At 41.7% G+C, this 12680-nt stretch overlaps 1 protein-coding gene across 4 annotated transcripts in view; it reads right to left on the bottom strand.

Moving 5' to 3' along the window:
• The window catches only part of PPIL6 (peptidylprolyl isomerase like 6), a 54142-nt gene that overhangs the window by 21710 nt on the left and 19752 nt on the right, over nucleotides 1–12680 (bottom strand). For 3 of the 4 annotated variants that reach the window (XM_030928364.1, XM_030928366.1, XM_030928365.1), the window contains one exon: nucleotides 12400–12456. In XM_030928364.1, the coding sequence (XP_030784224.1) occupies nucleotides 12400–12456 (57 nt within the window). Of the gene's footprint in view, nucleotides 1–7945; nucleotides 8539–12399; nucleotides 12457–12680 lie in introns of those variants that run through there. The other variant, XM_030928367.1, reaches the window with a different exon arrangement.

The following is a 12680-nucleotide window of genomic DNA, read 5'->3' as shown; positions in this document are numbered from 1 at the left end:
TCACCAAGATTTGGAAGCAACCTAAGTGTCCATCAACAGATGAATGGATAAAGAAAATGTGGGAGGGGGGCGGAGCAAGATGGCCAAATAGGAACAGCTCCAGTCTCCAACTCCCAGCGCGAGCGACACAGAAGACCGGTGATTTCTGCATTTTCAACTGAGGTACTGGGGTCATCTCACTAGGGAGTGCCAGACAATGGTGCTGGTCAGCTGCTGCAGCCTGACCAGCGAGAGCTGAAGCAGGGCGAGGCATCGCCTCACCTGAGAAGCGCAAGGGGGAAGGGAATCCCTTTTCCTAGCCAAGGGAACTGAGACACACAACACCTGGAAAATCGGGTAACTCCCACCCCAATACTGCGCTGTAAGCCAACTGGCACACCAGGAGAATATATCCCACACCTGGCCGGGAGGGTCCCACACCCACGGAGCCTCCCTCATTGCTAACACAGCAGTCTGCGGTGATCTATCCGCAAGGCAGCAGGGAGGCTGGGGGAGGGGCGCCGGCCATTCCTGAGGCTTAAGTAGGTAAACAAAGCCGCTGGGAAGCTCGAACTGGGTGGAGCTCACGGCAGCTCAAGGAAACCTGCCTGTCTCTGTAGACTCCACCTCTGGGGACAGGGCACAACAGGGGAAGCAGCAGAGGCCTGTGCAGACGCGAACGACTCTGTCTGACAGCTTTGAAGAGAGCAGTGGATCTTCCAACACGGAGGTTGAGATCTAAGAACGGACAGACTGCCTGCTCAAGTGGGTCCCTCACCCCTGAGTAGCCTAACTGGGAGACATCCCCCACTAGGGGCAGTCTGACACCCCACACCTCACAGGGTGGAGTACACCCCTGAGAGGAAGCTTCCAAAGTAAGAATCAGACAGGTACACTTGCTGTTCAGCAATATTCTATCTTCTGCAACCTCTGCTGCTGATACCCAGGCAAACAGGGTCTGGAGTGAACCTCAAGCAATCTCCAACAGACCTATAGCTGAGGGTCCTGACTGTCAGAAGGAAAACTATCAAACAGGAAGGACACCTATACCAAAACCCCATCAGTATGTCACCATCATCAAAGACCAGAGACAGATAAAACCACAAAGATGTGGAAAAAGCAGGGCAGAAAAGCTGGAAATTCAAAAAATAAGAGCGCATCTCCCCCTGCAAAGAAGCGCAGCCCATCGCCAGCAACGGATCGAAGCTGGTCAGAGAATGACTTTGACGAGATGAGAGAAGAAGGCTTCAGTCCAACAAACTTCTCAGAGCTAAAGGAGGAGTTACGTACCCAGCGCAAAGAAACTAAAAATCTTGAAAAAAGAGTGGAAGAATTGACAGCTAGACTAATTAATGCAGAGAAGGTCATAAACGAAATGACAGAGATGAAAACCATGACATGAGAAATACGTGACAAATGCACAAGCTTCAGTAACCGACTCGATCAACTGGAAGAAAGAGTATCAGCGATTGAGGATCAAATGAATGAAATGAAGCGAGAAGAGAAACCAAAAGAAAAAAAAAGAAAAAGAAATGAGCAAAGCCTGCAAGAAGTATGGGATTACGTAAAAAGACCAAATCTACGTCTGATTGGGGTGCCTGAAAGTGAGGGGGAAAATGGAACCAAGATGGAAAACACTCTTCAGGATATCATCTAGGAGAACTTCCCCAACCTAGTAGGGCAGGCCAACATTCAAATTCAGGAAATACAGAGAACGCCACAAAGATACTCCTCCAGAAGAGCAACTCCAAGACACATAATTGCCAGATTCACCAAAGTTGAAATGAAGGAAAAAATCTTAAGGGCAGCCAGAGAGAAAGGTCGGGTTACCCACAAAGGGAAGCCCATCAGACTAACAGCAGATCTCTCGGCAGAAACTCTACAAGCCAGAAGAGAGTGGGGGCCAATATTCAACGTTCTTAAATAAAAGAATTTTAAGCCCAGAATTTCATATCCAGCCAAACTAAGTTTCATAAGTGAAGGAGAAATAAAATCCTTTACAGATAAGCAAATGCTTAGAGATTTTGTCACCACCAGGCCTGCCTTACAAGAGACCCTGAAGGAAGCCCTAAACATGGAAAGGAACAACCGGTACCAGCCATTGCAAAAACATGCCAAAATGTAAAGACCATCGAGGCTAGGAAGAAACTGCATCAAATAACGAGCAAAATAACCAGTTAATATCATAAAGGCAGGATCAAGTTCACACATAACAATATTAACCTTAAATGTTAATGGACTAAATGCTCCAATTAAAAGACACAGACTGGCAAACTGGATAAAGAGTCAAGACCCATCAGTCTGCTGTATTCAGGAGACCCATCTCACATGCAGAGACATACATAGGCTCAAAATAAAGGGATGGAGGAAGATCTACCAAGCAAATGGAGAACAAAAAAAAGCAGGGGTTGCAATCCTAGTCTCTGATAAAACAGACTTTAAACCATCAAAGATCAAAAGAGACAAAGAAGGCCATTACATAATGGTAAAGGGATCAATTCAACAGGAAGAGCTAACTATCCTAAATATATATGCACCCAATACAGGAGCACCCAGATTCATAAAGCAAGTCCTTAGAGACTTACAAAGGGACTTAGACTCCCATACAATAATAATGGGAGACCTCGGCCGGGCGCGGTGGCTCAAGGCTGTAATCCCAGCACTTTGGGAGGCCGAGACGGGCGGATCACGAGGTCAGGAGTTCGAGACCATCCTGGCAAACACGGTGAAACCTCGTCTCTACTAAAAAATACAAAAACTAGCCGAGCAAGGTGGTGGCGCCTGTAGTCCCAGCTACTCGGGAGGCTGAGGCAGGAGAATGGCGTAAACCCGGGAGGCGGAGCTTGCAGTGAGCTGAGATCCGGCCACTGCACTCCAGCCTGGGCGACAGAGGGAGACTCCGTCTCAAAAAAAAAAAAAAAAAAAAAAAAAAAAAAAAAAAAAATAATGGGAGACCTCAACACTCCACTGTCAACATTAGACAGATCAACGAGACAGAAAGTTAACAAGGATATCCAGGAATTGAACTCATCTCTGCACCAAGCGGACCTAATAGACATCTATAGAACTCTCCACCCCAAATCAACAGAATATACATTCTTCTCAGCACCACATCGCATTTATTCCAAAATTGACCACATAATTGGAAGTAAAGCACTCCTCAGAAAATGTAAAAGAACAGAAATTATAACAAACTGTCTCTCAGACCACAGTGCAATCAAACTAGAACTCAGGACTAAGAAACTCAATCAAAACCGCTCAACTACATGGAAACTGAACAACCTGCTCCTGAATGACTACTGGGTACATAACGAAATGAAAGCGGAAATAAAGATGTTCTTTGAAACCAATGAGAACAAAGATACAACATACCAGAATCTCTGGGACACATTTAAAGCAGTGTGTAGAGGGAAATTTATAGCACTAAATGCCCACAAGAGAAAGCAGGAAAGATCTAAAATTGACACTCTAACATCACAATTAAAAGAACTAGAGAGGCAAGAGCAAACACATTCAAAAGCTAGCAGAAGGCAAGAAATAACTAAGATCAGAGCAGAACTGAAGGAGATAGAGACACAAAAAACCCTCCAAAAAATCAATGAATCCAGGAGTTGGTTTTTTGAAAAGGTCAACAAAATTGACAGACCGCTAGCAAGACTAATAAAGAAGAAAAGAGAGAGGAATCAAATAGACGCAATAAAAAATGATAAAGGGGATATCACCACCGACCCCACAGAAATACAAACTACCATCAGAGAATACTATAAACACCTCTACGCAAATCAACTAGAAAATGTAGAAGAAATGGATAATTTCCTGGACACTTACACTCTTCCAAGACTAAACCAGGAAAAAGTTGAATCTCTGAATAGACCATAGTAGGCTCTGAAATTGAGGCAACAATTAATAGCCTACCCACCAAAAAAAGTCCAGGACCAGATGGATTCACAGCTGAATTCTACCAGAGGTACAAGGAGGAGCTGGTACCATTCCTTCTGAAACTATTCCAATCAATTGAAAAAGAGGGAATCCTCCCTAACTCATTTTATGAGGACAACATCATCCTGATACCAAAGCCTGGCAGAGACACAACAAAAAAAGAGAATTTTAGACCAATATCCCTGATGAACATCGATGCAAAAATTCTCAATAAAATACTGGCAAACCGGATTCAGCAGCACATCAAAAAGCTTATCCACCATGATCAAGTGGGCTTCATCCCTGGGATGCAAGGCTGGTTCAACATTCGCAAATCAATAAACGTAATCCAGCATATAAACGGAACCAAAGACAAGAACCACATGATTATCTCAATAGATGCAGAAAAGGCTTTTGACAAAATTCAACAGCCCTTCATACTAAAAACGCTCAATAAATTCGGTATTGATGGAACGTACCTCAAAACAATAAGAGCTATTTATGACAAACCCACAGCTAATATCATTCTGAATGGGCAACAACTGGAAAAATTCCCTTTGAAAACTGGCACAAGACAGGGATGCCCTCTCTCACCACTCCTATTCAACATAGTGTTGGAAGTTCTGGCTAGGGCAATCAGGCAAGAGAAAGAAATCAAGGGTATCCAGTTAGGAAAAGAAGAAGTCAAATTGTCCCTGTTTGCAGATGACATGATTGTATATTTAGAAAACCCTATTGTCTCAGCCCAAATATCCTTAAGCTGATAAGCAACTTCAGCAAAGTCTCAGGATACAAAATCAATGTGCAAAAATCACAAGCATTCTTATACACCAGTAACAGACAAGCAGAGAGCCAAATCAGGAATGAACTTCCATTCACAATTGCTTCAAAGAGAATAAAATACCTAGGAATCCAACTTACAAGGGATGTAAAGGGCCTCTTCAAGGAGAACTACAAACCACTGCTCAGTGAAATCAAAGAGGACACAAACAAATGGAAGAACATACCATGCTCATGGATAGGAAGAATCAATATCGTGAAAATGGCCATACTGCCCAAGGTTATTTATAGATTCAATGCCATCCCCATCAAGCTACCAATGAGTTTCTTCACAGAATTGGAAAAAACTGCTTTAAAGTTCATATGGAACCAAAAAAGAGCCCGCATTGCCAAGACAATCCTAAGTCAAAAGGACAAAGCTGGAGGCGTCACGCTACCTGACTTCAAACTATACTACAAGGCTACAGTAACCAAAACAGCATGGTACTGGTACCAAAACAGAGATATAGACCAATGGAACAGAACAGAGTCCTCGGAAATAATACCACACACCTACAGCCATCTGATCTTTGACAAACCTGAGAGAAACAAGAAATGGGGAAAGGATTCCCTATTTAATAAATGGTGCTGGGAAAATTGGCTAGCCATAAGTAGAAAGCTGAAACTGGATCCTTTCCTTACTCCTTATACGAAGATTAATTCAAGATGGATTAGAAACTTAAATGTTAGACCTAATACCATAAAAACCCTAGAAGAAAATCTAGGTAGTACCATTCAGAACATAGGCATGGGCAAGGACTTCATGTCTAAAACACCAAAAGCAATGGCAGCAAAAGCCAAAATTGACAAATGGGATCTAATTAAACTAAAGAGCTTCTGCACAGCAAAAGAAACTACCATCAGAGTGAACAGGCAACCTACAGAATGGGAGAAAATTTTTGCAACCTACTCATCTGACAAAGGGCTAATATCCAGAATCTACAAAGAACTCAAACGAATATACAAGAAAAAAACAAACAAGCCCATCAAAAAGTGGGCAAAGGATATGAACAGACATTTCTCAAAAGAAGACATTCACACAGCCAACAGACACATGAAAAAATGCTCATCATCACTCGCCATCAGAGAAATGCAAATCAAAACCACAATGAGATACCATCTCACACCAGTTAGAATGGCAATCATTAAAAAATCAGGAAATAACAGGTGTTGGAGAGGATGTGGAGAAATAGGAACACTTTTACACTGTTGGTGGGATTGTAAACTAGTTCAACCATTATGGAAAACAGTATGGCAATTCCTCAAGGATCTAGAACTAGATGTACCATATGACCCAGCCATCCCACTACTGGGTATATACCCAAAGGATTATAAGTTATTCTACTACAAAGACACATGCACACGTATGTTTATTGCGGCACTATTCACAATAGCAAAGACTTGGAATCAACCCAAATGTCCATCTGTGACAGACTGGATTAAGAAAATGTGGCACATATACACCATGGAATACTATGCAGCCATAAAAAAGGATGAGTTTGCGTCCTTTGTAGGGACATGGATGCAACTGGAAACCATCATTCTTATCAAACTATCACAAGAAGAGAAAACCAAACACCGCATGTTCTCACTCATAGGTGGGAACTGAACAATGAGGAAACTTGGACTCGGGAAGGGGAACATCACACACTGGGGCCTATCATGGGGAGGGGGGAGGGGGGAGGAACTGCATTGGGGAGTTATACATGATATAAATGATGACTTGATGGGTGCTGACGAGTTGAGGGGTGCAGCACACCAACATGGCACAAGTATACATATGTAGCAAACCTGCACGTTATGCACATGTACCCTAGAACTTAAAGTATAATAAAAAAAAAAAAAAGAAAAAAAGAAAATTTCCACTGAATTCTACAACTGGAAAAAAAAAAAAAAAAAAAAGAAAATGTGGTACATATACACAATGGAGTACTATTCAGCCATAAAAAAGAATGAGATCATGTCATTTGCAACATCATGGATGGGACTGGAGGTCATTATGCTAAGTGAAATAAGCCAGGCACAGAAAGACAAACATAACATGTTTTCATTTATTTGTGAGATCTAAAAATCAAAACAAATGAAATCATGGAGACAGAGAGATAGTTACCAGAGACTGGGAAGTGTAGTGGGGGTTAAAGTGGGGTGGTGGGGATGGTTAATAGTCACAAAAAAAAGTAGAAAAAATGAGTAAGGCCTTGTATTTGATAGAAAAACAGGGCAACTACAGTCAATAATAATTGTACCTTTTAAAATAAAAGTGTATAATTGGATTGTTTGTAACACACAGGACAACTGCTTGAGGAGATGGATACCCTATTTTACATGATGTGATTATTTTGCATTGCTTGCCTGTATCAAAATATCTCAAGTACCCCATAAAGATATACACCTACTATGTACCCACAAAAATTAAAGCAAACAAAAAAATTCCTCTGCCTACCTTGTACTTCTTTTAGGACATACGTTGTATTTTTATTTCCTCTTGTGTTCCTTGTGGTTTACTCACTTCTGAAATTATTTTTCTTTCATTGCTTTCCTCAGCCCTTCTTTCCTCAGCTCTGTCACATCATGTTTAAGTTTTTCTAATTCTGATTTATGAGCTCTTTCATGTCTTGTGTCATTTTCTTAATGTCTTTTAGCTTTTTTTTTTTTTTTTTTTTCTGAGACAAGGTCTTACTCTGCTGCCCAGGCTGGAGTGCAGTGGTGCAATCTTGGCTCACTGCAGCCTCTGCCTCCCAGGCTCAAGCGATCTTCCCACCTCAGTATCCTGAGTAGCTGGGATTACAGGTGTGCACCACTACGCCCAGCTAATTTTTGTATTTTTTGTAGAGATGGGGTTTGCCATGTTGCCCAGGCTTCTTTTAGCTTATTTTGATATAGACTGTTACAGTTTTGATCTACAGTTGACCCTTAAACAATGTGGGGGTTAGGGACACCAACCCCTCGGAGCAGTCAAAAATCCACATACAACTTTTGACTCCCCGGTAACTTAACTACTAATAGTCTGCAATGAACTAGATGCCTTATCAGTAACATAAACAGTCGATTACATATATTTGGTGTGCTATATGTATTGTATACTGTGTCCTTACAATAAAATAAGCTAAAGAAAATAAGATGTTATAAAGAAAATCATAAGGAAGAGAAAATATATTTACTATTCATTAAGTGGAAGTGGATCATCATAATGGTCTTCATCCTTGTCACACTGAGTAGGCTGAGGAGGAGGAAGAGAAGGAGTTGGTCTTGCTGTCTCAGGGGTGGCAGAGGCAAAGGTGGATGAGGTGGAAGGGGAGGCAGGAAAGGCAGGCACACCAGTGTAACTTTACGGAAATACATTATAATTTCTGTTTGACTTTTTGCTTTTTCATTTCTCTAGTAATGTTTCCATACAGTATCAATCCTTCTTCCACTCTTTGCTTTAGTTTCATTGCTCCTATCATAAAAGGGTCTATGTTGTAAAAGAAGTCAAAAGTAGTCTTGAGTAACTGGAACCCTTCCGCCAGATTGTCTAGTGTCAATTTGTTTCCTGACACTGCTTCTTCTGTTTTCTTCCTCATGATCTGGCACTGGTTCGGAGGCACTCATCTCCATCAAGTCATCTTTTAATGCCTCTGCTGTGGTATATATTAGGCCTTGAATTTCTCCAAGATCCGTATCTTGACAATGTTCACCCCTCATCTTTTTTGCCATACCCTCAAATCTCTTCCATGATTTCCTTTATGGGCTCTGTCATAAATTCCACGAAGACAAGCACATCTGGGCACAATTTTCTCCAGCAGAAACTTGTTTTGAGCTTGATGGCTTTCATGACTTTTTCTATAACAACAATGGCATCTTGAATGGTATAATCCTTCCAGACTTTCATGATGTTCTCTCTATTGGGGTTCTCTTCCATAATGTTGACAATCCTTTCCATACAGTATCATGTGTAATCAGCCTTAAAGGTCCTTATGACCCCCAAACTAGAGGCTGAATTAGACACGTTATGTTTGGGGGCGAGTAAACCACTTTGATGCCTTCAGTGTTGAACTCATGGTGTTCTGGTGGCCAGGGGCATCATTGTTCAATATCAAAAGAACTTTTTAAAAGGTAGTCCCTTACTGGCAAGGTACTTCCTAACTTCAGGGAGAAAGTACTGACGGAACCAATCTAGAAAATGGGTTCTCATTGTCCAGCCCTTTTTGTACAACCAAAAGGCTGGCAGTGGGTGTTTAGGTTAGCAGCTTTATGGTTAGGGGCAGTCTGGATCATAAACCCAACTGCATTGGCACAAAACAGCACAGTTAGCCTATTCTTTCCTGCTTAAATGCTAGTGCTTACTTCTCTTACTAATAAAATGTCTTTTGCCAGGCGCGGTGGCTCAAGCCTGTAATCCCAGCACTTTGGGAGGCCGAGACAGGCGGATCACGAGGTCAGGAGATCGAGACCATCCTGCCTAACATGGTGAAACCCCGTCTCTACTAAAAAATACAAAAAAAAAACCAAACTAGCCGGGCGCAGTGGTGGGCGCCTATAGTCCCAGCTACTCGGGAGGCTGAGGCAGGAGAATGGCGTGAACCCGGGAGGCAGAGCTTGCAGTGAGCTGAGATCCGGCCACTGCACTCCAGCCTGGGCGACAGAGCGAGACTCCGTCTCAAAAAAAAAAAAAAAAAAAAAAAAATGTCTTTTGTGGCCTTTTTTTTTTTTTTTTTTTTTTGAGACAAGAGTCTTACTCTCTCTCCTAGGCTGAAGCGTAGTGGCGTGATCTCAGCTCACCGCAACTTTGCCTTCCAAGTTCAAGCGATTCTCCCGCCTCAGCCTTCCAAGTAGCTGGGATTACAGGCACCTGCCATCACACTCGGCTACGTTTTATATTTTCAGTAGAGACAGGGTTTCACCATGTTGGCCAGGCCGGTCTTGAACTCCTGACTTCCAGGTGATCTACCCGCCTCAGCCTCCCAAAATGCTGGGATTTCAGGTGTGAGCCACCATGCCTGGCCTTTTGGTGGCTTTTTTTTTTTTTTTCCAGAATAGGTCACTTTTGTCTGCCATAAAACTTGTTCAGGTAGATATCCTTTTTCCTCTCATTTTGTTAATGACATCTTGGAATTCATCTTCTGCCTCTTGGTCAGAAGATGCTCTTTCTCCTGTTATCTGGACATTTTTAAAGCCAAACTTTTTTCTACAATTATCAAACCATCTTTTGCTGGAATTAAATTCTCCAGTTTTAGGTCTTTTACCTTCCTTTTAAGTTGTCATATAATAATTTTGCTTTTTCTCAAATCATATTAGAGTCTATAGTTCTGCCTTTCTTATAGCCATCCTGTGCCCACATAAAAGTTGCATTTTCAATACAAGACAAAAAAGGTATTTTGCAGGCTAGGCATGGTGGCTCACACTTGTAATCCCAATGACTCAGGAGGCCAACTCAGGAGGACCACTTGAGCCCAGGAGTTGGAGACCAGCTTGGACAACAGAGCAAGACCCCATCTCTATAAATTTTTATTTTTTTTAATGAGCCAGCATGGTGGCATGCACCTGTAGCCCTAGTTACGTGGGAGGTTGAGGCAGGAAGATCCCTTGAGGCCAGGAGTTTAAGGTTACCATGAGCTATGATCACTCCATTGCACTTTAGCCTGGACGACAAAGTGAGACACTGTCTCTCAAAAAAAAAATTGGTAAAAGTATTTCACAAATAAGTGCAAGGTTTTCACACCTGATGGTATAGCTGCAGTGGCAGCTTCTCCAAAAAATGTTCTCATATATTTACTGAAAACAAGCCAAGCTAGGTGGTAGTCCAATTAGGCAGCAGTCCCACCTACTCAGGAGGCTAAGGTGGGAAGACTGCTTGAGCCCAGGAGTTCAAGTCCAGCTTGGGGAACATAGTGAGACCCTGTCTCTATTTTTTTTTTTTTTAAAAGAAACTGTAAGTTTCTTTAAGTGGACTCATACAGTTCAAATCCATGTTGCTCAAGGGTCAACTGTATCCTATGAGCATGTCTTTCTAGGGTACATTCATTATCAGTGCTGATGTTACTCTGCTCCTTATTCTCTTTATTCTTATAATCACCTTGAAACTTCCATTGTTCATTTTAATATAAAATTAGTGTAATAGTGGTCAGAATCAAAATGTACTCATGTGTTTAAAAAACGCTGACAAATAGAGCCAAGGAAAGCTATGAACAGAGAACTCTCACACTTGTATGCCTGATAACAAAACAATCACAAAGAACTACAAAAGCCACAACCTTGCATAAAGGCCATTGCAACCTTATGCAGGAAATATTAATACTTCTGCAGGGATACTTGTCCAGTCCAACCTTGGACCCTTGTTACTGATCGCTGTAGCCAAGGATAATCATTTCAAAACAATAATGAAATCTTCCCCAATTTTCCTTTAAAACCCTTTCTCTCCCTTTACCTTCCTGAATATGCACATCATTTCCTACGGCACACGTATGCCTACTGCAATGCCCTATTCCTGAAGAAACATCATTTTCTTTCAGAGAACCTCTCTTTGTTATATAGGGTGACATTAGTTTTCCTAAATGTCAGAGGATGTGTCTTTAGAAAGAAAGTAGATTTTCTAGTTTCAAAAAGCTCCCTCTTGCATGTTGAAAATCTTGCATGTTGAAGTATGTGGCTTTCTTCCTTACATTTCTGGCTCTGTTCCTATTCCCTCTTTGTCATGATGGTCCCTGTATCCTGGATGATTTTGATGCCATTCCCAGCAGTTCCACCTGCATGGGAGACTGTCCTGGAAGAGAGCCTTGTCAGATCAGTTTTGAGAGTATACAGGGGTTAGACGGCTCCTGCCTCTTCCAACCTTCCTGGGGGACCCTCGTACTCACGCACTATTGGCTACTTAGGGGATCCTAAGTACCCTATTCTTGGGAAGCCCTGCCCTCTTCCACATTGTTGGTTTGTTGTTTGTCTTTACCTGTTTGTATTTTGGAATTTAGGTATATTCCTTGTCACCTACTTTTGTTGTAAATGTTATACAGGATTTTTCTACCGACAGCAATCTTTTCTTTTTCTTTTTCTTTTTCTTTTTTTTTGAGACTGAGTCTCACTCTGTCGCCCAGACTGGAGTGCAGTGGCACCATCTCAGCTCACTGCAACCTCTGTGTTCCAGGTTCAAGTGATTCTCCTGCCTCAGCCTCCTGAGGAGCTGGGAGGTGTGCGCCATCACATCTGGCTAATTTTTGTATTTTTAGTAGAGGCAGAGTTTCACCATATTAGCCAGGCTGATCTCAAACTCCTGACCTCAAATGATCTGCCCACCTCAGCCTCCCAAAGTGCTGGGATTATAGGCGTGAGTCACCATACCTGGTTACCTGACAGCAATCTAAGTAGAATGATTATCAAGGTACCAGTTCTAAGTATCAGCACGGAAAATTACAAGTCCTAAAAATATAAATTCCCTTTGACTCTACAATCCTAATTCTGGGATTTATCCTAAAGAAATAATATCAATAGGTAAGTGAAAAAAATATGTGCATATGAAGCTGCTGTGGTCGGGCCTTAGGGTGCTTCCCCCTAATCTGCTCATTTTTAACTCTTGCTTTTACTGTTAAGTATTGCCCCCAGTGATATCTTATCTGGAATTGTGAAACGGTCTAGTCCTGTTAACGGTCCAGTCCTGTTAAGTTTGAATAATCAACTAATATATAACTAACAAAATGTAAAGATACATACCTTCAAATGTTGGTCCATAAATTGACTCTCCATTATCTCCTTTTCCATACACTATATCTGAGAAATAGCAATAAATAAACATTAGAATTTTGAGATGAAAAGATTTAGGATGCAGTAATGACAGGGAAAAAATGTTGCTTTAAATGATGATTCCAAGGCTGAGGTGGGATGATCACTGGAGCCCAGAAGTTTGAGACCAGCCTGAGCAACATAATGAGACTCCATCTCCATAAAAGAAAAAAAAAAAAGGAATCAGCCAGGTATGGTAGCTCACGCCTATA

This window comes from Rhinopithecus roxellana, chromosome 4 (assembly GCF_007565055.1).
Source record: "Rhinopithecus roxellana isolate Shanxi Qingling chromosome 4, ASM756505v1, whole genome shotgun sequence".
NCBI lineage: Eukaryota > Metazoa > Chordata > Mammalia > Primates > Cercopithecidae > Rhinopithecus > Rhinopithecus roxellana.
Note: the sequence above shows the minus strand (reverse complement) of the source record. Positions and strands in the feature narration are given on the sequence as shown.